Source organism: Ranitomeya variabilis, chromosome 3 (assembly GCF_051348905.1).
Source record: "Ranitomeya variabilis isolate aRanVar5 chromosome 3, aRanVar5.hap1, whole genome shotgun sequence".
In the NCBI taxonomy this organism is placed as follows: Eukaryota; Metazoa; Chordata; class Amphibia; order Anura; family Dendrobatidae; genus Ranitomeya; species Ranitomeya variabilis.
The window spans coordinates 267,236,117-267,261,462 of record NC_135234.1 but is presented as its reverse complement, the minus strand read 5'-3'; the positions used below and the strand labels follow the sequence as shown (position 1 = coordinate 267,261,462).

At 44.4% G+C, this 25,346-nt stretch overlaps 1 protein-coding gene across 5 annotated transcripts in view; it reads right to left on the bottom strand.

The window, feature by feature from the left end:
• The window catches only part of MYO19 (myosin XIX), a 554,640-nt gene that overhangs the window by 297,005 nt on the left and 232,289 nt on the right, over window positions 1–25,346 (bottom strand). For all 5 annotated transcript variants that reach the window (XM_077295453.1, XM_077295452.1, XM_077295451.1 and 2 more), the window contains one exon: window positions 4,169–4,265. In XM_077295453.1, coding sequence (XP_077151568.1) covers window positions 4,169–4,265 — 97 coding nt within the window. The remainder of the gene's footprint in view (window positions 1–4,168; window positions 4,266–25,346) is intronic.

The following is a 25,346-nucleotide window of genomic DNA, read 5'->3' as shown; positions in this document are numbered from 1 at the left end:
GGGTCTAGTTTCCAAAATGGGGTCACTTGTGGGGGGTTTCTACTCTTTAGGCACATCAGGGGCTCTGCAAATGGAATGTGACGCCCGCAGGCCACTCCATCAGAGCCCCTGATGTGCCTAAAGAGTAGAAACCCCCCACAAGTGACCCCATTTTGGAAACTAGACCCCCCCATGGAACTTATCTAGATGTGTGTTGAGCACTTTGAACCCCCAAGTGCTTCACAGAAGTTTATAACGCAGAGCCGTGAAAATAAAAAATTTTTCATTCCTCTAAAATTGTTTTAGCAAGCAATTTTTTATTTTTGCAAGGGTAACAGGAGAAATTGGACCCCAATAATTGTTGCCCAGTTTGTCCTGAGTATGCTGGTACCCCATATGTGGGGGTAAACCACTGTTTGGGCGCACGGTGGGGCTCGGAAGGGAGGGAGCACCATTTGACTTTTTGAACGCAAGATTGGCTGGAATCAATGGTGGCGCCATGTTGCATTTGGAGACTCACCCCAACACACCCCTAACCACAACCCTAACCCTAATCCCAACCCTAACCCTAATCCCAACCCTAACACCAACACACCCCTAACCCTAACCCTAACCACAAGCCTAATCTTAACCCTATTTCCAACCCTAGCCCTAATTCCAACCCTAACCCTAAGGCTATGTGCCCACATTGCGGATTCGTGTGAGATTTTTCCGCACCATTTTTGAAAAATCCGCAGGTAAAAGGCACTGCGTTTTACCTGCGCATTTACCGCGGATTTCCAGTGTTTTTTGTGCGGATTTCAACTGCGGATTCCTATTGAGGAGCAGGTGTAAAACGGAATCCGCACAAAGAATTAACATGCTGCGGAAAATACAACACAGCGTTTCCGCGCGGTATTTTCCGCACCATGGGCACAGCGGATTTGGTATTCAGTAGGTTTACATGGTACTGTAAATCTGATGGAACACTGCTACGAATCCGCAGTGGCCAATCCGCTGCGGATCCACAGACAAATCCGCACCATGTGTGCACATAGTCTAATCTAACCCTAACTAGTTCTAACCCTAATTCTAACACTAACCCTAACCCTAGCCCTAACCCTAGTGGGGGAAGAAAAAATATATATATATTTTCTTTATTTTTATTATTGTCCCTACCTATGGGGGTGATAAAGAGGGGGTTCATTTACTATTTTTTTTTATTTTGATCACTGTGATCACTGTGGTTTTATCACAGTGATCAAAATGTACCTGGAATGAACCTGCCGGCCGATTCGGCGGGCGCACTGCGCATGCGCCCGCCATTTTGGAAGATGGCGGCGCCCATGAAGAAGACGGACGGACACCGCGAGGCTCGGTAAGTATGAGGGGGGGGGGGGGAGATCGGAGCACGGGGTGGGGGATCGGAGCACAGGGGGTGGATCGAAGCATGGGGGAGCGGACAGGAGGACGGGGGAGCGGACAGGAGGACGGAGGGGAGCAGACCACAGTACGGGGCAGAAAGGAGGACTGGGGAGGTGATCGGTGGCGGTGGGGGTGGGGGGTCAGATTAGGTTTTCCAGCCATGGCCGATGATATTGCAGCATCGGCCATGGCTGGATTGTAATATTTCACCATTTTCATAGGTGAAATATTACAAATCGCTCTGATTGGCTGTTTCACTGTCAACAGTCAATCAGAGCGATCTTAGCCACGGGGGGGGGGGGGGGGGGGTGAAGCGAAGTACCACTCCCCCTGTCCCTGCAGATCGGGTGAAATTGGAGTTAACTCTTTCACCCGATCTGCAGGGACGCGATCATTCATGACGCCACATAGGCGTCACAGGTCGGATTGGCACTGACTTTCATGACGCCTACGTGGCGTCAAAGGTCGGGAAGGGGTTAAGATTCTTGCAAAGGCCCTGGCAAACAGACTGATTCGGTAATAGATAAAGTGGTTCATTCAGACCAATCTGGCTTTATGCCTAATAAATCCACTGCTGTCAATCTAAGGAGGCTGTATTTAAATATGCAAATCCCAGCTGAAAATGTGGGGAGGAGAGTGATGGTATCCCTAGATGAACATAAAGCCTTTGACAAAGTGGAATGGAATTACCTGTGGTCAGTGCTGGGTCACTGTGGGTTTGGGCCAGTGTTTATCTCGTGGGTGAAATTACTATACTCTTCTCCAACGGCTAAAATTAGAGTGAATAATAAATTGACAGAAAGTTTTGAGCTGTGTAAAGGTATGAGACAGGGGTGTCCGAGGTCCCCATTGCTTTTTGCCCTGTCGGTGGAGCCATTAGCTGCTGCAATAAGAAGGTCGCAGGAAGTGAAAGGGTTTTTGTATTGGAAAATGGAGGAGAAGGTAGCTCTATATGCGGACTATATCCTGCTTTTCTTGGAAAATCCTGGGGAGACCTTAAGCAATGTCGTGACATTGAGGGTTTTGAGCGAATATCGGGACTGATTATTAATTGGGATAAATTGTGTGTTTTGCTGATAGAGGGAGAGTATGACTGTACCAGGGAAGCGGAAGTACAAACCAAATTAAAGGTGGTTCAAAAATTTACGTATTTGGGGATCCATATAGCTTTCCCATCAATAGTAAAAGATAGAATGTTAAAAATAATAAAACAAATAAAAAATATGGTTATTTTCACCTTCCGACGGAACCCGATCTCAGCGGCGCTCCTGGTACATTCCGTTCCCAAGCTTTGCGCGAAGGACCTTTGTGATGTCACGGTCGCGTAACCACGGCGTTCTCAGGTGATTCGTGCAATGCATCCCTGGGAACGGAAGCTGCCGCGTGCACCGCTGAGGAGATCGGAGGCTGTCGGAAGGTGAGAATAACCATATTTTTTACTTTAATTCTTTTTTTTTTTTTTTTTACAGGAATATGGTACCCGGCCTGGAGGAGAGTCTCCTCTCCTCCAGACTGGGTACCATCCGCACATGAAGCGCTCACTTTACGCATGGTGGACATAGCAATCCTATGGCGGTGGAATCGCTGAGAGTTCTGCAGAAATAATGAACATACTGCGGATTTTACCGCTATGCGATTCCGCAGCGTGAAAATCTGCAGCATGGGCACAGCAACTGCGGTATCCCATAGGATTGCATGGGAATGCGTTTTTAAGCGTTTCTGCTGCGGCAAAAAACGTGGCGGAAACGCATAAAAAACCGCGACGTGGGCACACAGCCTTACACATGATGGAATGCATATAATCTCATTAACAAAATAGCATAATAATCAGCCACCCAGCGTCCTGACCCGCCTCACCCACTTCAGCCCCCTCAAGACCCCCTTCCTCTCACATTCATCCCACCATGACATGCCTACATTTAATCAAGCTAATAAATTGGCTCCCCACTTACAAAACAAGTTTGCAGGCAGGACCAGGAAGTGTCCGAGTAAAATGCAAGGTGGGCACTAGAACCACGCGTGCTTGCCCTGAGCCAATTCGAGCTTGCATAGAGTGAAGCAAACTGCCACCTGGCAGAAGCTCCTCAGGTCAGTCAGCACGCCAGAGTGCAGGAGGGACTCCTGCAATTGCCCACTGTGCTAACCAGCGTGCAGGGTCTCCATCAGACAGGAGCAGGTATTTTGCCGTTTTCCTCCTGTGCTGTGTTCTGCCTCATCACAGAAGTGGCAGTGACTCCCGCTGTGCCCCATCACGTGACGGGGCCTGGGGCAATGACCCCTTTGCCCCCCCAGGAGCTATGCTACTGACTGGATGAAATTATTAATGGTGTTAAAAAGATCCCAAATAGTAATTAAACGTCACCAAAAATGTCCGACAAAATAGTGTGATTTAAATAAACAGCTCATCTTGGAAACAATAAGACCTAATACAGCTATGCTGGCAGAAAAGTGTAAAAATTAAGTCTCTAAAAAAATGGCGCCATAAAACAAAAGGTTTTTTTTTTTTTTTTTTAATATGTATTCGAAATAGTGCCACTCTCAGCTCAACATGCGGAAAGCATATGCTGCCAAGCGTATATTCACGCTGTGTTTCAACCACACATTTGTGACTCAGTTGAGGGCTAAGTCTCAATCCCGTTAGTTAACGAAAAAGAAACAAAAGATTTTGGCTGAATTGGACAACAAATAAAAATGTTTTGTAATTAATACATTGCCCAGGTCCTTAATGGGTCAATGGCTCATTTTAACACCCACCAAGTATTGTGGAGGCAATCACTAGTCTTACCCTCAAGTTGTATCTCAGAATGTGGAAGCCAGGAAAACTTTGCTTCCTCAGGAAGATTCCACTGTTCTCTTTCATGTCGAGATGCACCTTTCACAATCTGAAAGACATCAATTATCACATTTTATGCAAGTAAATTGTAATTAGACATGGTCACACACATCTATATTATTGGATCAACACTATTGGTATTTCAATCATACTAGTGGTTCAGTAATTGATCAAAGAACAATACCCTTTTATGCACTTTTAATACAGTTGCTTTAGACCAGTGGTCCCCAACCTTTCTGACCTTGAGAGCCACATTAAGCTTAGAGAGAGGGTCGCGAGCAATATCCAGCTCCCACCCTCTTCATAGTGGCAACCAAAGCCCCCATTACAGGTATAATGATAACCAAAGCTTTTCCACAGAAATCACTCCAGAGCCGTACACTGAGATCCAGGGGTTCCCACAATACCCCCATTCAGTATTCTCTCAACACACTGTCACATCCAGCTTTGAGAACCTCCTCTAACAGGTAGTACAAACCTCCAGCGTACCATACCTAAAACATCCCTAAACCTCAAAGACGTAAATGTGCATCCAGATCTGCAATTCTGTGCAGGGTTACTCACAAAAATTCACCATTTTGAGATGTGGTCTTGATACCTGTTTGCTAGACCTAGACCTAATGCATCAAGCTGGCAGACAGTCGCGAGCCACAATTCATGGGGACGCGAGCCACATGTGGCTCCTGAGCTACAGGTTGGGGAGCCCTGCTTTAGGCCTACAAGGGTATATACACACGACGTCTTTTAAATGACGGAGTACCTGTCAAGTTTGTCAAAAAGAAGATGCTCCAGGGAAATGCCGGCAGCGTTATTCCTGAAGCATCGTTTCTGGCATCTTCACTGTTGGTTTTTGCGCTGACTTTTTCTTTTTAATTCATGTATAACATAGTGAGTGCCTTCCAAGTAGAAGCATCCCAAAGAATGATCAAGTCACTTCTTTTAATAGTTTCAAGCTTTAAAAGCTGGAAATCGATGCAGCAACATCAGTAACATTTACTAGTAGCACAGTTACTAGAATACAAAGACAAAAGCAATTCTCCCAAATTATTACCACAGTACAAATGTCCAACAAGACAGCTCCATGAGCAGTGTGTACTCTACATGTGGTGCTCCCATACAAGCCATAAACACATAATCACACAGCAAATTAAATTTTTGGGAAAAAGTTGCTTAACCTGGCAAATTCAACTGATTTGATTATTTCAAATGTATCCAACCATTTTCAATCTTTCAATTTTAACACAAACACAACCAGGCTTGGACTGGCCCATAGGGTAACAGGGGAATACCCACAGTGGGCCCCTGTGCAGATCTGGGCTCCCAGCCCCACTGTATGGGTAGTACATGGAATAATTAACTTGATTCACTCTGTAGAGAAAAAAGCAGCATCTCATCATTCATTCACCAAACTACACAATTTATTATTATACATATAGATAGATTTGTGAATTAGGATAGTGCAATATTTGTAAGCAGGAGAAAAGCAGGCCCCCCCCCCCCCCAAAGTCAATGTTACTGGTGAGCCCTTGGCACCTCAGTGCAACACTGAACACAGCCTTAGCAATATCAAAGTGCCCTCCAAATATATGGCTACGGTTAAACATATGGTATTCCGTGGTAACCAACAGTCTGTTTAATAAACTTTTTCATGCATTCTAAAATTTAAAAAAGCAGTCCAAAAATGAACCCTCTTAGTTATTTGTGATAAGGCAGACTGTTCCGTGCAAAACATTAACAGAAACACCATCAGATTAAGTCAGAGTGATCTGCTGAACATTTCTTAACGCCCTCTGGATGTAAACCTGATTGGTAAAACAGCTATGCAAAAAAATAAATAAGAAATTGTGATATGCACACTTTGTGCTGTAGAAGACATGATGTTGTCACAGTAGCAGTTAAATATCTGGATTCGAGGGAATTTTCCTTTGCTTTGTTAAAAAACAATTATCCCCATTTCACAAAAAAGATGTCACTACCATCTATTCTGAGTTTTTGCATTTCTTGTGCAACGTAAACACAGAGTCTCGGACACGTATTTCAGAATTTATTTTCTGCAAAAACTATTATGCTCTTCTGGTTTTGCTTTCTAGTGCACAATTAATGAAGAAAAAAATGTGTAATAATTCAAATCCAGCCTACACCATATCCACTGATCAATCACACAGTTCTGGCACCTATGCTAAAGGTAATCTCTTTTATTTATGGACTCATACTCTTTTCTTCAGTACTGCAGATATTGAACACAATACTGTCTGGAGCATTTGTCCAATGTTTTAGGGCTTCGTCTTCATTTCTCCATTGTGGAGCCGAAAGATCTACCGCATTCTCACTATCCTCAGTCCCTTCCCAACCAGACAATTTTCCATCTTTGCGCTTTTCTTTTTTGGGGGTAGATAAGATGTTTTGGTCCTCTCATTTCTTTTTTTGTGTTTTTGCGGTGGCCGAAAATCCTCATTTCTGGGCGTTTTTTTTTTAGTCACGGGGGTGGCGACGATGCAAATTCAGTCGCCAATCAGTGTTTAGAGATCAGTGGCTGTAATTACACCCCTGGCACTGACTTACAACAGCCCAGCTTTAGGGACAGCTGTCAGACAGTGCGTTTTTTCTCTATTGCGGAGCTGAAAGAGCTAATATATTCTCATTATTCTCAACCTCTTCCCGTCCTTGCGATTTTCCATTCTTGTGCTTTTGTTTTTTCCTCCCCTTTTTCCAAGAGCCATAACTTTTTTATTTTTCTGTCGACAGAGCCATGTGAAGTCTTGTTTTTTGCAGGCCAGATGTGCTTTTGAATTACGGTACATCATGCAACTTATGTGATGTACTGGAAAGCAGGAAAAAAATTCCATGTGCGGCTAAAATAGCGTAAAAAGCTCAATTCCGCAATTCGTTTTGGGTTTTATATTTATAGCTTTCATTTTACATTAAAAATGACCTGGCAATATGATTCTCCAGGTCAGTAAGATTACACAGATAGAAAACATAAAATAAAAAACTAAGTGGTAAAAAAAAATCAGAAATTTGTAAAAAAAAAATATATACGGTATATAAATAAAAATTTAGCTTGCATCACCATTTTCCGAGAGCCATAACATTTTCAATCTTTGAGATATGGATCTTTATGAGATAGATAGATAGATATAGCTATAGATAGATAGATATAGCGATAGATAGATAGATATAGCGATAGATAGATATAGCGATAGATAGATATAGCTATAGATACAGTAGCTATATCTATCTATCGCTATATCTATCTACTGTATATTAGTAAAAAATAGGAACAGCACATAGTTCATTTACTTATCTTCGGGTGCAAGGCCCCCAGGCAACCTGTCCATGGATGTCCAGAGTATATAAAATTCAAAAAAGCAGGCAGCACTCCATGTCATCTGAAAAATCTGTGCAGGATTTATTGAACCCACATGTCTGGGCAACGTTTCGGCTCCAAATGAGCCTTTCTCAAGCAGTGGGTGTTTCTCCAAAGTGCATATTTATAGACATTTTAACAATCCTTAATTGCCACCAATCATAATTTACATTATATAAAGTGCAGTACATATGTCAAAATCAAAAAGTACTAGTGCATTACATATTGTCAATACTGACTTCCATTCATATAAAATGCATCCGTGCTCACGTATACATATATATGTGTTTCAACGACACTATCGCACATTGTACTGTCCAATAAATTATTCCGTTATTCATGTACTCCCACTTACCCCTAAGGAACCATGCCGCCTTATGGACGACGCCATACACGCTACTGAGCGTTCCAACAGACTCAGTGCGCAAGTCCGAACACGTCGTTATGGTGTAATGGATTACCGGCCAATCATCTACTTTGTGTGGCATTTTCTGGATGGCGCTTGCGCATAAGCACCACACACCACCATCTTTGTTGTGGCATGTAACTAAAATTGTATATACAGCGCCCCCCCCCCCACAACACATTGATCCGAAAGTTCAGACATGAAACCATCCACTGCTAACCTCCTCGGATGTTTAAACTACTTGCTGGACAGACTCATGGAGCATAATCCCGCCCTGACGCTCTGGACGACCCCTTACTCAGGCCATCTCCGGGAGTCAAAATAGCATCAACATGATGCACTTAACCCCTCCGGGTCAAGAATGCATCAAACATGACAGCTAAAAGCAGTAGCACCATTGTCCCAAGTTATTGTTACATGGTTAGACTTGAACAACGACAATCAAGTGATGTAGATGGTTACTCAAATTTTATTAATTACTTGGCCCATAATCCATTCACATAAATTCAAAAAAATTCTAAAAAAATTAATATTTTAATATTTTAGATATTTCTCATCTATGAATCAATTCCTTTGATATAAATTTCCTTTATTATAATTTTCCATCCTCCATGTTGGCATGTTGTTCCAAGGTAAGTACTTCATTACTGGACAGCAATGCGCTTAGAAAAAAAACATTTTATAAAATTAGGGGTATGTATAAAAAAAACAGAACCCCCAAATCTAAAATAGTTAGTACTGCAACTTCCCAAGTCACAACATCACTGCTTGGACTTGAAACATACACTTATACTTAGAACACTGTATGTATTTTAAAATTGGTTCATATATCCACATTAACTCTTCTTTCTTGAGAATTTGCTCTCTATTGCCCCCCCCGCGTCTTTGGATTGGTACTACATCTATGATTTTACATTTAAGTTCTTTTTCAGTGTGTTTATATTCCGTAAAATGTTTCGGAACTGGAAGATCCATTCTCTTTTTCCTTATGGTATACCACTGTTGATTCATCCTGGTCAATTATGTAGCACGGATGCACTTCATATGAATGGAAGTCAGTACTGACAATATGTAATGCACTAGTACTTTTTGATTTTGACATATGTACTGCACTTTATAGAATGTAAATTATGATTGGTGGCAATTAAGGATTGTTAAATAGTATAAATAAATAAATGTGCACTTTGGAGAAACACCCACTGCTTGAGAAAGGCTCATTTGGAGCCGAAACTTTGCCCAGACATGTGGGTTCAATAAATCCTGCACAGATTTTTCAGATGACATGGAGTGCTGCCTGCTTTTTTGAATTTTATATCTATCTATAGCTATATCTATCTATAGCTATATCTATAGATAATACCAAGCCGGATGTTTAGTAATAAACATAATTATATGGTACATAAAGAGTTAGGCCAGGATCACATATGCGAGAAACTCAGACGAGTCTCGCTTCTTAATACCGGCACTGCCGCCGGCACTCGGGAGCGGAGCGTACACTGCTTGAAAAAATAAAGGGAACACTAAAATCCCACATCCTAGATATCACTGAATGAAATACTCCAGTTGTAAATCATTTATTCATTACATAGTGGAATGTGTTGAGAACAATAAAACCTAAAAATGATCAACGTGAATCACAACTAATATCAATATCCCACGGAGGTCTGGAGTTGAAATGATGCTCAAAATAAAAGTGGAAAATTAAGTTACAGACTGATCCTACTTCAGTGGAAATGCCTCAAGACAAGGAAATGATGCTCAGTAGTGTGTGTGGCCTCCACGTGCCTGTATTATCTCCCTACAATGCCTGGGCATGCTCCTGATGAGGCAGCAGATGGTCTCCTGAGGGATCTTCTCCCAGACCTGGACTAAAGCATCCGCCAAGTCCCGGACAGTCTGTGGTGCAACGTGACGTTGGTGGATGGTGCAAGACATGATGTCCCAGATGTGTTCAATTGGATTCAGGTATGGGGAATGGGCAGGCCAGTCCATAGCTTCAATGCCTTCATCTTGCAGGAACTGCTGACACTCCAGCCACATGAAGTCTGGCATTGTCCTGCATTAGGAGGAACCCAGGGCCAACCGCACCAGCATATGGTCTCACAAGGTGTCTGAGGATCTCATCTTGGTAACTAATGGCAGTCAGGCTACTTCTGGCAAGCACATGGAGGGCTGTGCGGCCCTCCAAAGAAATGTTACCCCACACTATTACTGACCCACTGCCAAACCGGTCATGCTGAAGGATGTTGCAGGCAGCAGATCGCTCTCCACGGCGTCTCCAGACTCTGTCACATGTGCTCAGTGTGAACCTGCTTTCATCCGTGAAGTGCACATGGCGCCAGTGGCGAATTTACCAATCCTGGTGTTCTGTGACAAATGCCAAGCATCCTGCACGGTGTTAGGCTGTGAGCACAACCCCCATCTGTGGACTTCGGGCACTCAGACCATCTTCATGGAGTCTGTTTTTAACAGTTTGTGCAGACACATGCACATCTGGAGGTCATTTTGCAGGGCTCTGGCAGTGCTCCCCCTGTTCCTTCTTGCACAAAGGGTGAGGTAGTGGCTCTGCTGCTGGGTTGTTGCCCTCTGACGGCCCCCTCTATGTCTCCTGGTGTACTGGCCTGTCTCCTGGTAGCGCCTCCAGCCTCTGGACACTAAGCTGACAGACACAGTAAACCTTCTTGCCACAGCTCGCATTGATGTGCCATCCTGGATGAGCTGCACTACCTGAGCCACTTGCGTAGAGTCCGTCTCATGGTACCATGAGTGTGAAAGCACAACCAACATTCAAAAGTGACCTAAACATCAGCCAGAAAGCATTGGTACTGAGATGTGGTCTGTGGTCCCCACCTGCAGAACCACTCCTTTATTGAGGGTGTCTTGATAACTGCCAATAATTTCCATTTCTATGCAGCCGCATGCACCGCTCTCGAGTGACGGCCGCAGTGTCGGTTATTAAGATGCGAGACTCGTCCGAGTTTCTCGCATGTGTGATCCCGGCCTTAAATAAAGACACACACGAAATCTGCATTAGGCCGGGGTCACACTTGAGTGTGCGACTGCAAGTATTTCTATGCAGCTGAACGCTCCAGTCCGAGTGCTGGCAGCAGTGCCGGGTACTGAGGTGCAAGACTTGTGCGATTTTCTTGCAAGTGTGATTCCGGCCTTAAATGAAGTATCTGTTTATTTTTTTTTTAAATGGTGTGGGCTCCAGCGCAATTTTCTGCACCACCATGTTTATAGCCTGGGAAGCAGGTAATACCCATGGATCTTCCCAGGCTAGGAATATCAGCCCACAGCTGTATACTTAGCCTTTACTGGCTAATAAAATAGGGGACCCCCCAAAAAAAATGACGTGGGGTCCCCCTATTATTTATAGCCAGAAAAGCCTATGCAGACATCTGCGGGCTGATATTCATAGCCTAGGAAGGGGCCATGGATATTTGCCACCCCCTGGCTACAAACCCCGGCCCACAGCCACCCCAGAAATGGTGCATCTCTAAGATGCGCCAATTCCGGCACTTAGCCGATCTCTTCTCAGTTCCCTGTAGCGGTGGCATATGGGTAATAAGGGGTTAATGTCACCTTTGTAAGGTGACATTAAGCCGGATTAGTAATGGAGAGGTATCAATAAGACACCTATCCATTACTAATCCTATAGTTTGTAAAGGGTTAAATACACACATACAATACACACAATAAACACACACATACATGCAGAATAAAGTTTTTTGGGTTTTTTTGCGACCGGCAAATATGATATAATCCTTCTAATTTAATTCTCATCAAACTAATTTGATCATATATACTGTATGCAGAAACGTACATTTAGGCAAGTAGGTCAATGTGTATAAGTAGCTTAGCATGGTAAATGTACAGTACACACATCTATTTATGGGCTGGCTCTCATTTCAGTATCTCTGTAATTTCTGGTGGCTCCCTGTGGTATATAGACAATCCTGATGTAGTTGTGCATACTAAAACTTGCAGCACAATGGAAATGAAAACACTCTTCCGCGGAACAATAGTAATAAACACTTGTCTGGAGTTGTGCCCAAAATACAACTGAACAGTGGAAGTGCTGGGAGTCAGACCACAATAATCTACTATTAGCACCCTGTTAGAGGCCATACATTTTAAAGACCCAGATAACCATTACAAAGGTGTGTACATTGTAGCAAAACCAGGTAGGACAGGGTTAAATCCCGACTCTGCAGGGTTTGATTAGAAATTAGTTAAACACACTAGTTATGCCGAGGTACCATATAGAATATAGATAAATATAAAATATAAAACCATATGTTGTAAAATCAAGATACCCAGGATCACCAAATGTGTCAATAGGGTAGTATAACACTACAAAGAACTAAGGAGGTTGTGCTCATAGCATGGTAAGGCCAAGAAACCATTCACAGCAGAGAGTATGAATAATTAAATATTTATTTATTATCTGGTATAGATCAATTTATAAACAATCAATATTAAAAACCAGAATATCATTCCATATACACGTATGTAACAATTATATTAGTGCCCATACCTATTTGGCTGCCATCTTATATATTATATGTAAACTCATACCCATAAGGATTTAAGATTACTTACTATAGTAAAAAAATAATAGTGTGAAAAGAATTTTTTTGCAAAAATGTGTGTAAAAGCTCTTTTTAGTAATAAAGTGCAACAATGTGCATATAAGGGAGAGAGCAAACTAAAGTGCAATCAGTGAAAAGGTGCAGATGCAATAGGTGCAAAAAACTATATGGATAAAGTGCTAATGGCTGGATCAACATATGAAGTCACTTACTTTTGGATATATGGGGTAATTGAACGGATCGCCAATAAGGTATGGTGCACCCCGACGCGCGTTTTGGACGCACAGCTCCTTCGTCGGGGGTGTAAGTATATGTCAGTATCTGGGGGGGGTTTATATTGCCATAATTATGTATGGCGCCGATGTCCACAGCTGCAGTATATGCGGCGCATGCGCGGCCTGGGTAACCCGGAAATCAGGAGCAGCCGCGTCACGTGACCGGACGCACAGGATGTGTACCTGGCGTTGCCAAGGGCACAAGAATGCAGCAGCCCCGATCCCAGAATTTGAAAAAATTCCCAGGTATCTTAATATGGAAAATCTAAGTTACAAAGAAAGGAAAAGTCTGGTAAAACTACAGGGGATGAGTGATATTCTAATAAAGCCTGCGGATAAGGGTGGGAATATAGTGATTTGGCTGAAAGTGCTGTATGAGGCAGAGGCTTTTAGACAATTAAAAGTCGAGGTATGTTATAAAAAACTAACTTTCAACCCACTTGAGAAATTTCACAAGGAACTCATGTTGATTCTCAAAGAGGCCAATGATGGTGGGAGTGATAAATAAAGAATTATTTCAGGCCTTGCAAGTTGGTGAGCCGACAATACCGACACTATACTTATTGCCCAAAGTCCATAAGAACTGTACCACACCACCAGGCAGACCTATAATATCGGGATGTGGGAATTTCATGGAGAACATTAATAGATTAATTGATGCCAAGTTGCAACCATTGGTCGAGGAATTGCCCTCGTTTGTAAAAGATACAAATGATTTTCTTAAAAAAGTGGATGGACTCCACGTCGACAGTGACACACTGTTGGTATCCTGTGACGTGGAGTCACTTTACACGAATATACGGCATAATGATGGATTACGGGCAGTACAATACTTTTTGGGTTCTTCCCTCGTTTCAACTAATATGGGTGAGCTGATTTTGAAACTTTTACAGTTTTCTCTGTCTCACAACTTTTTTCTATTTAAGGGGTCCTTCTACCTACAGCTCCAGGGCACCGCTATGGGTGCTTCATTTGCGCCTGCGTATGCAAATTTGTTCCTGGGGCTGTGGGAGAAGGACTTCCTTATTTCTGACCTCATGTCATCGGTGGACCGCTTCCCACTTTGGGTGCGCTTCATTGATGACATCTTTTTCATTTGGCAGGGGTCTAGGGAATTACTTGAAGCATTTATGTGCCAACTAAATCAAAACCCTTTTAATATACACCTGGCATATAAATGTGATCCTAATCACATTGAGTTTTTGGATGTCAATGTAATGAGAGGTAGTGATCATGCTCTCTGAACTGACTTGTATCGAAAGCCTACATCAGTAAACTCATTCTTGCATGCTACCTCCTCACACCCTAAAACCATGATAAACCACTGTACCAATTGGCCAATTTTTACGCTTGAGGAGGATATGCTCAAGTGAACAGGATTTTGAAAAGCAGTCAGTAGATCTGAAGGAGAGATTTTGTGAGCAGGGATATAGCCGCCGATCCATCAAAAAGGCTTACAATAGGGAAAAACATACTACGCGGCATCAAGCCCTATATTCAACGAAAACATCATCAACAATACAGCCAATTAGGTATATTACCCAGTTTCACGGTCAGTCCGAATTAATGCGCCAACTCTTGACTAAAGCTTGGCCGATTCTCCAAAGTGACCCAGTGTTGGCACAATACATCGGTGAACGCCCTAATATTACATATAGGAGATCACGGAATATAGGTGATTCTCTGGTGAAAAGCCATTATGTAGGTGATCCTAGACCCTCTTTTTTAACAAAAATCAAACCAACACTGGGGTGCAGACCCTGTGGAAAGTGCGTGGCCTGCCCAAACATTATGAGATCCCAAACTTTTAACAATGCAAAGGGTACTGTTACATATAAAATCAAACAATCCATCACATGTACATCTAAAGCGGTAATTTACTATGCTCAGTGCCCTTGTTCCCTCATATATATAGGGATGACTACCCGCCAACTAAAAATTCGCACACGGGAACACGTTTTGGGGATCCAGGCAGCTATGGACATTGAGGATGTCAATTTGTTGAAAACATTACCGAAGCACTTTAAAATATACCATAATTGTGATGCTTCTCTCCTAAAAGTGTTTGGTATTGACAAAAATGAACTTAACGAAAGGGGTGGAAAAATTAGTACACCCTTGGCCAAACTTGAAACCAAATGGATTTGGTTACTTGATACAGTTGCCCCTAAAGGCTTGAACGAGAATTTAAGTTTTGCTCCATTCTTGTGAGATCCGTATTCCAACCCTAATTTTATATGCTTCTCTTTTGTACGTAATTAACTTATACATGTGTGTTTTTATATCTTGTATATTTTATTGTTTTATATATTTTTATCCTTTTTATTATTTTAATTAGTATCTGGAGATATAGGTATTAACTATTATGATTTTCTATCATAGGTTATTATATAATACTTACTGTTTATATGTTTGCGTGCTGCTGGCCCCAGTTTGTTGCAGACTAAACTGAGCCTGGTGAAGTGCCAAGATTGCCATGCAGGTGAGGGACTGGGGTATGTGTCTGTGAGGAGAGGTGGAGACAGCTGGACATTTATCTGAAAGGGTGAGCCCGCATGTGCCTGTATATGGACTGCAGAAGCAGAAGTGGTAACAACAGCAGCAGACGTAGTAATGGCAACTGCAGATGACTCTCGACGGAAACTGTCCAGGGCAGGGAGACTGCACTTTCTACCAGCCAAAAGGGATGGTATTCGTGTGACGCGAACAGCACGGGAGGCATTGCTGAAAATGACTCTGGAGGATGTGGTCGAGGCTTTCCTAGCAGTCTTTGACAGGGCGGCAGACACAAAGAAACTGCCTCATGACATGAGCAATGGACAGAGGTCCAGGTGCTGTATCTTACAGAGGAACCACAGAAGGCATATTAAGAACTTGCTCTGCATGATGCCAATGAGTACGACAAGCTGAATGTCGATATTATGGCATATTTGGGTGTAAACCTGGTAGTCAATCTCTGGCGCTACCAAGAGGACAAACCTTCCTGGTCTCAGATGTTCAATATGTTACACCTAGACTCCGGGAGTTTAGCGACCTTGGTAGGGGCCACACTTACAGATGTGCCAGTCATTAGGAAGGTGGTAGGCATCAGGTGTATTCCTGAAGATAAAAAAAAAAAAAAACTAAAAACTTTCCAGTGGCCGTGGGCGACATTGACACAGACTGTGGTTCTGTGACCCACAGAATGGGAGTGGTCATAAACATGTCATATCCTATAATTGTCGGTCATGATTTTCTTTTTTTGGATTTGTGGAGGAAAGAGATACTGCCTGGCAGCTTGGCTGACAACTAGGTTACAGTGATAAAGACTTTATCACATACCACGGCCAACAAGTTGCCATTGTCTGTATGGGGTCACAATTATGATGTGGAAGGATCCTCTAAAGTCAATATTCCTCAGCTGGAGGTGTCCAGGAAAAACTTTGGAACAAGGTAACTTAGGGACTTGAGTCAAGAAAATAATGGGGAAAAAGTAAACGTGAAAGAAGGGTGGAGGGCCAGGGTCAAAAAACAGTAATTAGACTTACTGGTAATTGTATTTCCAGGAATCCATCCTGACAGCACACTGGAGGACGTCCTTCTTACCCATGATGGGACAGGAAACACGAGAGGTTAAAAGGACCCTCCCCCTACCACCCTTCAGTGTTTTTCCAAAGTAACACATCTGGATGGATGCAAACACAAGTTTTATTACAACAAAATAATCAATCATACAAATGTTACATCACATAAGTATAAAGATCAGACAATAGGGAGGGAACTAACAGTGCTGTCAGGATGGATTCCTGGAAATACAATTACCAGTAAGTCTAATTACTGTTTTCCAGGTCACCACCTGACAGCACACTGGAGAAATACCAAAGGAGAATGGTATTTAGGGTGGGACCACTGCTTGAAGTACCTTTCTACCAAAGGCCAACTGAGGCGAAACTACATCTAGTTTATAGTGTTTAGAAAAGGTACTAAGATTAGACCATGATGCCGCTCTACAGATCTGGTCTGCCGTAGCCCCCCCTTTCTCCGCCCATGATGTGGCCATGGCCCTAGATGAGTGGGCTTTAAGATTAACCGGGGAATTTAGACCTTTAGCTTTGTAGGCTAAATCAATTGTAGACTTTATCCACCGTGCGATAGTCGCTTTAGACGCTTTTTTCCCTTTATTTGAACCCCTGAACTGAACGAACAAGTTATTGTCCTGTCTCCAGGGTCTAGATAGATCAAGGTATCTGAGTACTGACTCTCTTACATCAAGGTTATGAAAAAATCTTTCTTTTTGATTTTTAGGGATTTGGCAAAAAGATGGTAAAACAATCTCCTGATTCATATTAGTATCAGAAACGACTTTAGGGAGAAAGGCCGGATCAAGCCTTAGTACTATTTTATCATCAAAGATCTGTAAATACGGGTTCTGTACCGAAAGAGCCTGTAGTTCCCCCAATCTTTTTGCCGATGTGATCGCAACTAAAAACGCGGTTTTAAGGGAGAGTTTGTTAATGTCTATGTCTCCCGTTATATCCCAGGACTGATCACACAGAAAATTCAGGACCAGATTAAGATCCCACGGCGGGACTGATTTCCTAATGAATGGCCTTAGCCTCTGGACTGCTCTAGAGAATCGACTAATCCAGGGGTGGGTAGATAACGAAAAATCAAAAAATACACTTAGGGCCGCTATCTGGACTCTTAATGTACTTGGTCTAAGGCCTTTTTGAAATCCTGACTGCAAGAAGTCAAGAATTTTTGGGATATCTGGATGGTCAGTATCAACTGTCATCTTCCCACAGAATCCACAGAATGTTTTCCATATTTTTGTGTAGATGGCAGATGTCACCGGCTTTCTGCTGGCTTGAAGGGTAGAAATGACGTCATCTGAAAGACCTTTTGCCCTCAAGACCTTCCGTTCAGGATCCAAGCTGCCAACTGAAGCGCTCCTGGGTTCTGGTGTAGTACTGGACCTTGTAGAAGAAGATCCTTTCTCTCTGGTAACAGGAGGGGTTCTTCCACTGATAATCTTCTTAACATTGGAAACCAACTTCGTTTCGGCCAGTGAGGAGCTATGAGGATGACTTTGGCCCCGTCCTCGCAGATTTTCCTGAGTATTCTTGGAATCAAGGCCAGAGGTGGAAACGCATACAGAAGACCGTCGTTCCAGGGTTGTGACAGGGCATCGATCGCGGCTGGGCTCTCCCAGGGATTTAGGGAGTAAAAGGTTTTGACCTTTGCGTTTTGCTTTGTAGCAAATAGATCCACAGTCGGCTTCCCCCAACGATGACAAAGATCCCTGAATACTTCGGCGTTTAGTTCCCACTCTGTAGGGGATACACTTTTCCTGCTCAGGAAATCCGCCAACTGGTTCTTGGATCCCTCCAGATGTACAGCCGAGATTGACCGCACCGACTTCTCTGCCCACTTGAAGATCTGTTCCGCCAGATCTTGTAATGCCAGATGTCTTGGGCCCCCCTGATGTCGAAGGAAGGCTACGGTCGTCGTATTGTCCGAGAAGATTTTTACATGCTTGTTCTTCAGCAAATGTTGTGCCGCCGTTAAGACCTTCCAAACCGCATGCAACTCTCTGTGGTTTGATGATTTCTTGCTGTCCTTCCTTTCCCAACGACCTTGGAAATATCTTCCCAGGACATGACCTCCCCAACCTTCCTGGCTTGCGTCTGTCGTGACTGACACACTCGGGGTTTGAAGCCATGGTACTCCCAGCCGGAGATTTTTGGAGAGAGTCCACCACACCAGAGACCTCTTGATCTGAAAAGAGAGATTCAGTCTTTGATTTAAAGAATTTTGCCTTCTGTTCCAGCTCCTCAGCACTCCCTGCTGAAGCTGCCGGGAATGAAACTGGCTCCATCTCACGCAAGGGATGCAGGCCGTCATTAATCCCAGGATTATCATCCCGTCTCTGATCGTATTTCGGCCTCGGGAGAAATGATGGACCTTTTTTACTATTCCCTTTAGCCTGTCTTCCGGAAGGTAGGACATCCTTGTTTCTGAGTCGAGCATGACTCCTAGGAATTTTCTTCTGGATTTCGGTATTAAATCTGACTTCTTCCAATTTATGATCCAACCGAGCCTCTCTAGAGTGGAGATGAGGAACTGACAGTTGATTCTGAGCTGGTTTACTGACTCTGCTGCTATCAAAAAGTCGTCCAGATAAGGGATTACCATCAAATCCTGATTTCTCAGATATGCGACTACTTCTACCATAAGTTTCGTAAAAACCCTGGGAGCCGACGCCAGGCCGAAGGGGAGACAACGAAATTGAAAGTGATAGATCTTCCCCTCCATGTTTACCGCGAACCTCAGGAATTTTTGATGGTTTAAGTAAATGGGAACATGGTAATATGCACTCTTTAGGTCTAGAGTGCACATCACCATACCCCTTCCCAACAGAGGAATGGTAGACCGAATTGACTCCATTTTGAATCTTTTGTATACCACCCAGTTGTTTAGGTGCTTCAGATTTATTATCGTTCTCGACTCCCCCGATGGTTTTGTTATCGAGAAGAGATTCGAGTAATGACCTCTGTACTCTTCTTGAGAGGGGACCGGAACAATTGCCGCCATTTTTAAGAGGTCCTGTATATCCGACCACATGGGGGATGACGATTTTAGATGTGTGCTGGACACTAGAAATCTTTCGGGTGGAAGGGAGGAAAATTCGATTTTGTACCCCTGGGACACCACCTGTAACACCCAAGGACTCGTTGTTATTTCCCTCCAACCTTCTAGGAATCCGGCTAGACGACCCCCTACTCTGATGGCGTCATTTTCTATGGTAGCTAGACCTCTGACCTGAGTAACTCGAGTCTTTGGTTTTGGGTCTACTGTCTCCCCCTTTCTGGTAGCTCCATCTACCTTGCTTCCCTTTACCCCTGTAATCCTGTTTCTGATTATAGCGGGGTCTCCGAAAAGGCTGGAATTTTTTAGGCTTTTCTTCGGGGAACCCCTTTTTTACATCTGAGGCTTTCTCTAAGATATCGTCGAGGACCGGTCCGAAGACCCTGCCCCCAGAGAAGGGTATGGAACATAATTTATTTTTGGAGTGCATATCACCCGACCAGCTTTTGAGCCAAATAGCTCTTCGGGCCGCATTAGAGAGAGATTGACCTCTAGCCGCAAATCTAACCGTTTCCGCGGATGCGTCTGCCAAAAAAGCGGTTGCCAATTTTAACAGAGGCAGATTTTTTAGGATAGTATCTCTAGGAGTTTTGGCTATTAATTGATCCTGAAGATCATTTAGCCACAGGTCCATGGAGCGAGCTACTGATGTTGCTGCGATATTAGCTCCGATAACCGCCGAAGAACTCTCCCAGGCCCGTTTCAAAAGTCCATCTGCCTTTCTGTCCATGGGCTCTTTTAAATTGGAAGAGTCCTCAAAGGGGATTGAGGTTCTTTTAGACACTTTAGCCAATGGAATGTCTATTTTAGGAATATCGACCCATTCCTTGACTTCCTCCGGGTCAAACGGCAGGCGGAGACGGAAATCTTTAGGGATAGTCAATCTCTTCTCCGCCTCTTCCCATTCCTCCAGAATCATGGCTCTGATATGGGAATTTACTGGAAACACCTTCGCAGTCTGTGAGCGCAGGCCACCAAACATTTCATCCTGAACCGAACAAGATGGTTGTGGATCCTCTATCTGCATAGTATGCCGCACAGCCTCCAACAGTTCTCCTGTGTCTGCTGCTGAGAATAAGTATTTTCTCCCTCTCTCTGGAGGGTCTCTGCTCTCCTCTTCCTCCTCTATATCCGATACAACAGATAACGAGTCTTCCGAGGAGTAATCAACCCTCTGCCTTTTGCTCGGTCTCTCAGAAGGTGAGGCTTGAGGTAGTACCAGACCTGATACAGAAGCCTGGACCTCCTCTCTTATCATGGCTCTCATATTTGACATAAGAGAAGCCTGCTCCTCTCCTATGATTTTGCAGGTGCATGCTTCACATAGGGGTTTCTGCCAGGTATCTTTCAGCTTGGCTGCACAAATAGGACATTTCCTGCTTTTGCCCAGCTTCTTTAACGATTTTTCTGGTAATGAGGCCGCCTATAGAAAAATAACAAACTCTAGCAAATGCTCCGGGTTTTTTTTTTTTTTTTTTTTTTTTAAGTATCCATAATACCGGCCCTGCTCTACTTACTGGCACTGTGGACTCCTGCCCTTCTCTAGCTGCGTCCTCCATGATGCACCGGAGAACGCTTACTGCACATACCTTATATTTCTGTTCATCTGTTCATCTGTACCGCGCTCCTGCGCTCACTACCGCTTCCTGTTTCGGAGACGCCGCCCGCCCCCCTCAGCCGCAAACCGGAAGTGACGCGCGGCCGGAAAGAGAGGATGGTGTAGCGAGAATTTCCTTCCCCCATGCCGGCCGCATGGAGACGCCGACATCTGCAGAGGCTACCGGCAGGATCGCATACACCAGGGGGCGTGACGGAAGGATCGAGAGCCCCCGGCAGGGGGAAGCGATCCTCATACCAGGAGCAGCGCTACACTGGTAGGCAGAGGGACCCTCGGGTGGGTGTCAGCCAGCGGGTGCCTCATGGAGGGAAGGGTGAGGCAAAGCCCCCCCGATCCACATCCCCCCGCACAGAACGGTAGCTTCCTCTCGCCGTTCCTATCCATAATGGGACAGGAAAAACACTGAAGGGTGGTAGGGGGAGGGTCCTTTTAACCTCTCGTGTTTCCTGTCCCATCATGGGTAAGAAGGACGTCCTCCAGTGTGCTGTCAGGTGGTGACCTGGAAATGTTGCTTCCATAGAGCTGTAACTATTCCACAAAAATCTATGCTCCAGGAGGTAAACAGAGCTCCTTCACTCCCAAGTCTCGCTGTGTGGCTAAGCAGTACTGTACAGCCACATATGTGGTACTAGATGGTGGCCCGATTCTAACGCATCGGGTATTCTAGAATATGTATGTAGTTTATTTATGAAGTTTTCAAAATAATGCAATTTATACATAGGATTCGGCTGGCCGGCCGTGACCAATTAGCGAAGCGTGGTTCAAATTCCACACCAATTTGCGGGCGGACTGCGACGGTCGCTGATTGTTCGCAGCCGGGCGTGACCAATCAGTGAAGCCAGGGCCGGCTCCAGGTTTTTGAGGGCCCGGGGAGTCTCAGTGGGCCCCCCTCTTTAACACTTACCACGATTCATGATGCACAGATACAGCAGAGAAATATAGCACAGCCAAGTAGCGTATAACACAGCCCACGTAGTATATAACACAGCCCACATAGTATATAGCACAGCCCACATAGTATATAACACAGCCCACATAGTATATAACACAGCCACGTAGTATATAACACAGCCACGTAGTATATAGCACAGCCACGTAGTATATTGCCCAGCCACGTAGTATATAGCACAGTCCACGTAGTAAATAGCCCAGCCACGTAGTATATTGCCCAGCCACGTAGTATATTGCCCAGCCACGTAGTATATAGCCCAGACACGTAGTATATTGCCCAGCCATGTAGTATATAGCACAGACACGTAATATATAGCACAGACAAGTAGCATATTGCCCAGCCATGTGGTATATTGCCCAGACACGTAGTATATAGCACAGACACGTAGTATATAGCACAGACACGTAGTATATAGCACAGGCACATAGTATATAGCACAGACACGTAGTATATAGCACAGCCCACATAGTATATAACACAGCCCACATAGTATATAACACAGCCACGTAGTATATAACACAGCCACATAGTATATAGCACAGCCACGTAGTATATTGCCCAGCCACGTAGTATATAGCACAGCCCACGTAGTAAATAGCCCAGCCACGTAGTATATTGCCCAGCCACGTAGTATATAGCCCAGACACGTAGTATATTGCCCAGCCATGTAGTATATAGCACAGACACGTAATATATAGCACAGACAAGTAGCATATTGCCCAGCCATGTAGTATATTGCCCAGACACGTAGTATATAGCACAGACACGTAGTATATAGCACAGACACGTAGTATATAGCACAGACACGTAGTATATAGCACAGACACGTAGTATATAGCACAGACACGTAGTATATAGCACAGACACGTAGTATATTGCCCAGCCACGTAGTATATTGCCCAGCCACGTAGTATATAGCACAGCCCACGTAGTAAATAGCCCAGCCACGTAGTATATTGCCCAGCCACGTAGTATATTGCCCAGCCACGTAGTTTATTGCCCAGCCACGTAGTATATAGCCCAGACACAGCGTTTACCGTTTACAGCGGTAAAGGATCTTCACCTCTTCTGTCGTAAGCTTGTCCTGAGGAGGCTGCACCATCGGTCTTGTGGGGATGTCGACGTCTGTGGTGACACTGAGCTGGAGGCATTAGAGGTATTGGAGGGCCTATTAAATGAGCAGGATTGTGATAATGCGGTGGGGTTTCCGAATGCTGTTGTGCCCAGATCTAGGACCTTTCCCCCTTTGTCCGTTTGTCCACAGATTGATATCTTTGCGCATTTGGTAACTGAGGATTTTAAAAAAATACCGACCAAAATAAGACGGGACAATCTTGGTCCCGATCATAGACGCGCTCTGAAACAATTAAAATCATTAGATGTGGTAATTAAATCAGCGGACAAGGGGGGAAATGTCGTGATCTGGCCAACAGATAAGTATGAAAAGGAAGCATTCAGACAACAACTTAAAGATAAAAACTATTACTCGGTACTTCCTCATAACCCTATGACCGCTTTTTCACATCTGCTCGATACTATCTTGATTCAGGCCTGGGAAAAGGGACTTATTCCCAAAAAAATTTTGGACGGTCTAATGACAAAATTTCCTAAGGTCCCTACCTTTTACCTCCTTCCTAAGGTCCACAAGGATCCGGTCGACCCACCTGGGCGTCCCATAGTCTCTGGCATAGGAGGGCTGTGTGACCCTGTGTGTAAATTCATTGATTATTATTTGAAACCTTTGGTCGAAACGCTGCCCTCCTATGTCAGGGACTCTGTGGATGTCCTGGTTAGGGTGGATGGCCTTTGCCTTGATTCAGACATGCTTCTTGTCACCGCAGACGTCGAGTCCCTTTACACGTGCATTGACCATCAACATGGTCTTGAGGCCGCACGGTATTTCCTGGGGATGAGCAGTCTGGACGGACCCTTTGTCGATCTTTTGTTGGAACTATTACAGTTTGTATTACATCATAATTTCTTCACTTTCAGGGACTGGTTCTACCTGCAGAAACGTGGCACTGCCATGGGGGCGGCGTGTGCGCCCGCCTACGCTAACCTCTTCCTTGGATTTTGGGAGAGGGAGGTATTTGGTGTGGATTGGGCATGCGCCGCCGACCATGTGCAGTGCTGGTTTCGTTATATTGATGACCTTCTTATCATCTGGCAGGGACCGGTCCCTGAACTGGAGAAGTTCATGTCATCTCTGAACAACAATGCCTATAATATTAGGCTTTCATATAAATGGCATGAACGCAAGATCGATTTCTTAGACATTGCTTTGTCTGTTGATGACTTGGGGTCTGTGCACACTGACATCTTCAGGAAAGAAACGTCTGTCAATTCCTTTCTCCATGCCTCCTCAGGACACGCTCATTCAACTATTAAAGCTATCCCCATTGGCCAATTCCTTAGAGCAAAACGCACTTGCTCCACGGTGGATAGGTTTGAAGCGCAGGCCAAGTATCTAAAAAATAGTTTTTCAGAAAGAGGGTATAGTCAAAGATACATCAAGCACGGCTATCACCATGCTAAACATACCCCACGTCAGCAATTGCTCTGCGGTTCGGACGTTCAGACTGGCAAAGGTGATACCCAAGTTAGATTTATATCAACATTTAACTGTCAGTGGGACACCATGCGTCAGATTCTGAATAGACATTGGTCTGTTCTTCAGACCGACCCCATATTATGTGGGACACCATGCGTCAGATTCTGAATAGACATTGGTCTGTTCTTCAGACCGACCCCATATTAAACAAAGAAATCTCTGTAAGACCTCTTATTACTGCGAGAAGGAGCAAAAATCTGAAGGACCAATTGGTGAGAAGTCACTACGTGGCTCCACACAAGAGTTTTTTTGGAAATTCCAAACAGAGATGGGGCTGCTTCCCATGTGGGAACTGCATGGCATGTAATCTATCCAACATTGTGAGGGCTAAGACCTTTAACCCCTTAATCCCGTATGACGTACTATCCCGTCAAGGTGACCTGGGACTTAATTCCGGGTGACGGGATAGTACGTCATACGCGATCGGCCGCGCTCACGGGGGGAGCGCGGCCGATCGCGGCCGGGTGTCAGCTGACTATCGCAGCTGACATCCGGCACTATGTGCCAGGAGCGGTCACGGACCGCCCCAGGCACATTAACCCCCGGCACACCGCGATCAAACATGATCGCAGTGTACCGGCGGTATAGGGAAGCATCGCGCAGGGAGAAGGCTCCCTGCGGGCTTCCCTGAGACCCCCGGAGCAACGCGATGTGATCGCGTTGCTGCAAGGGTCTCCTA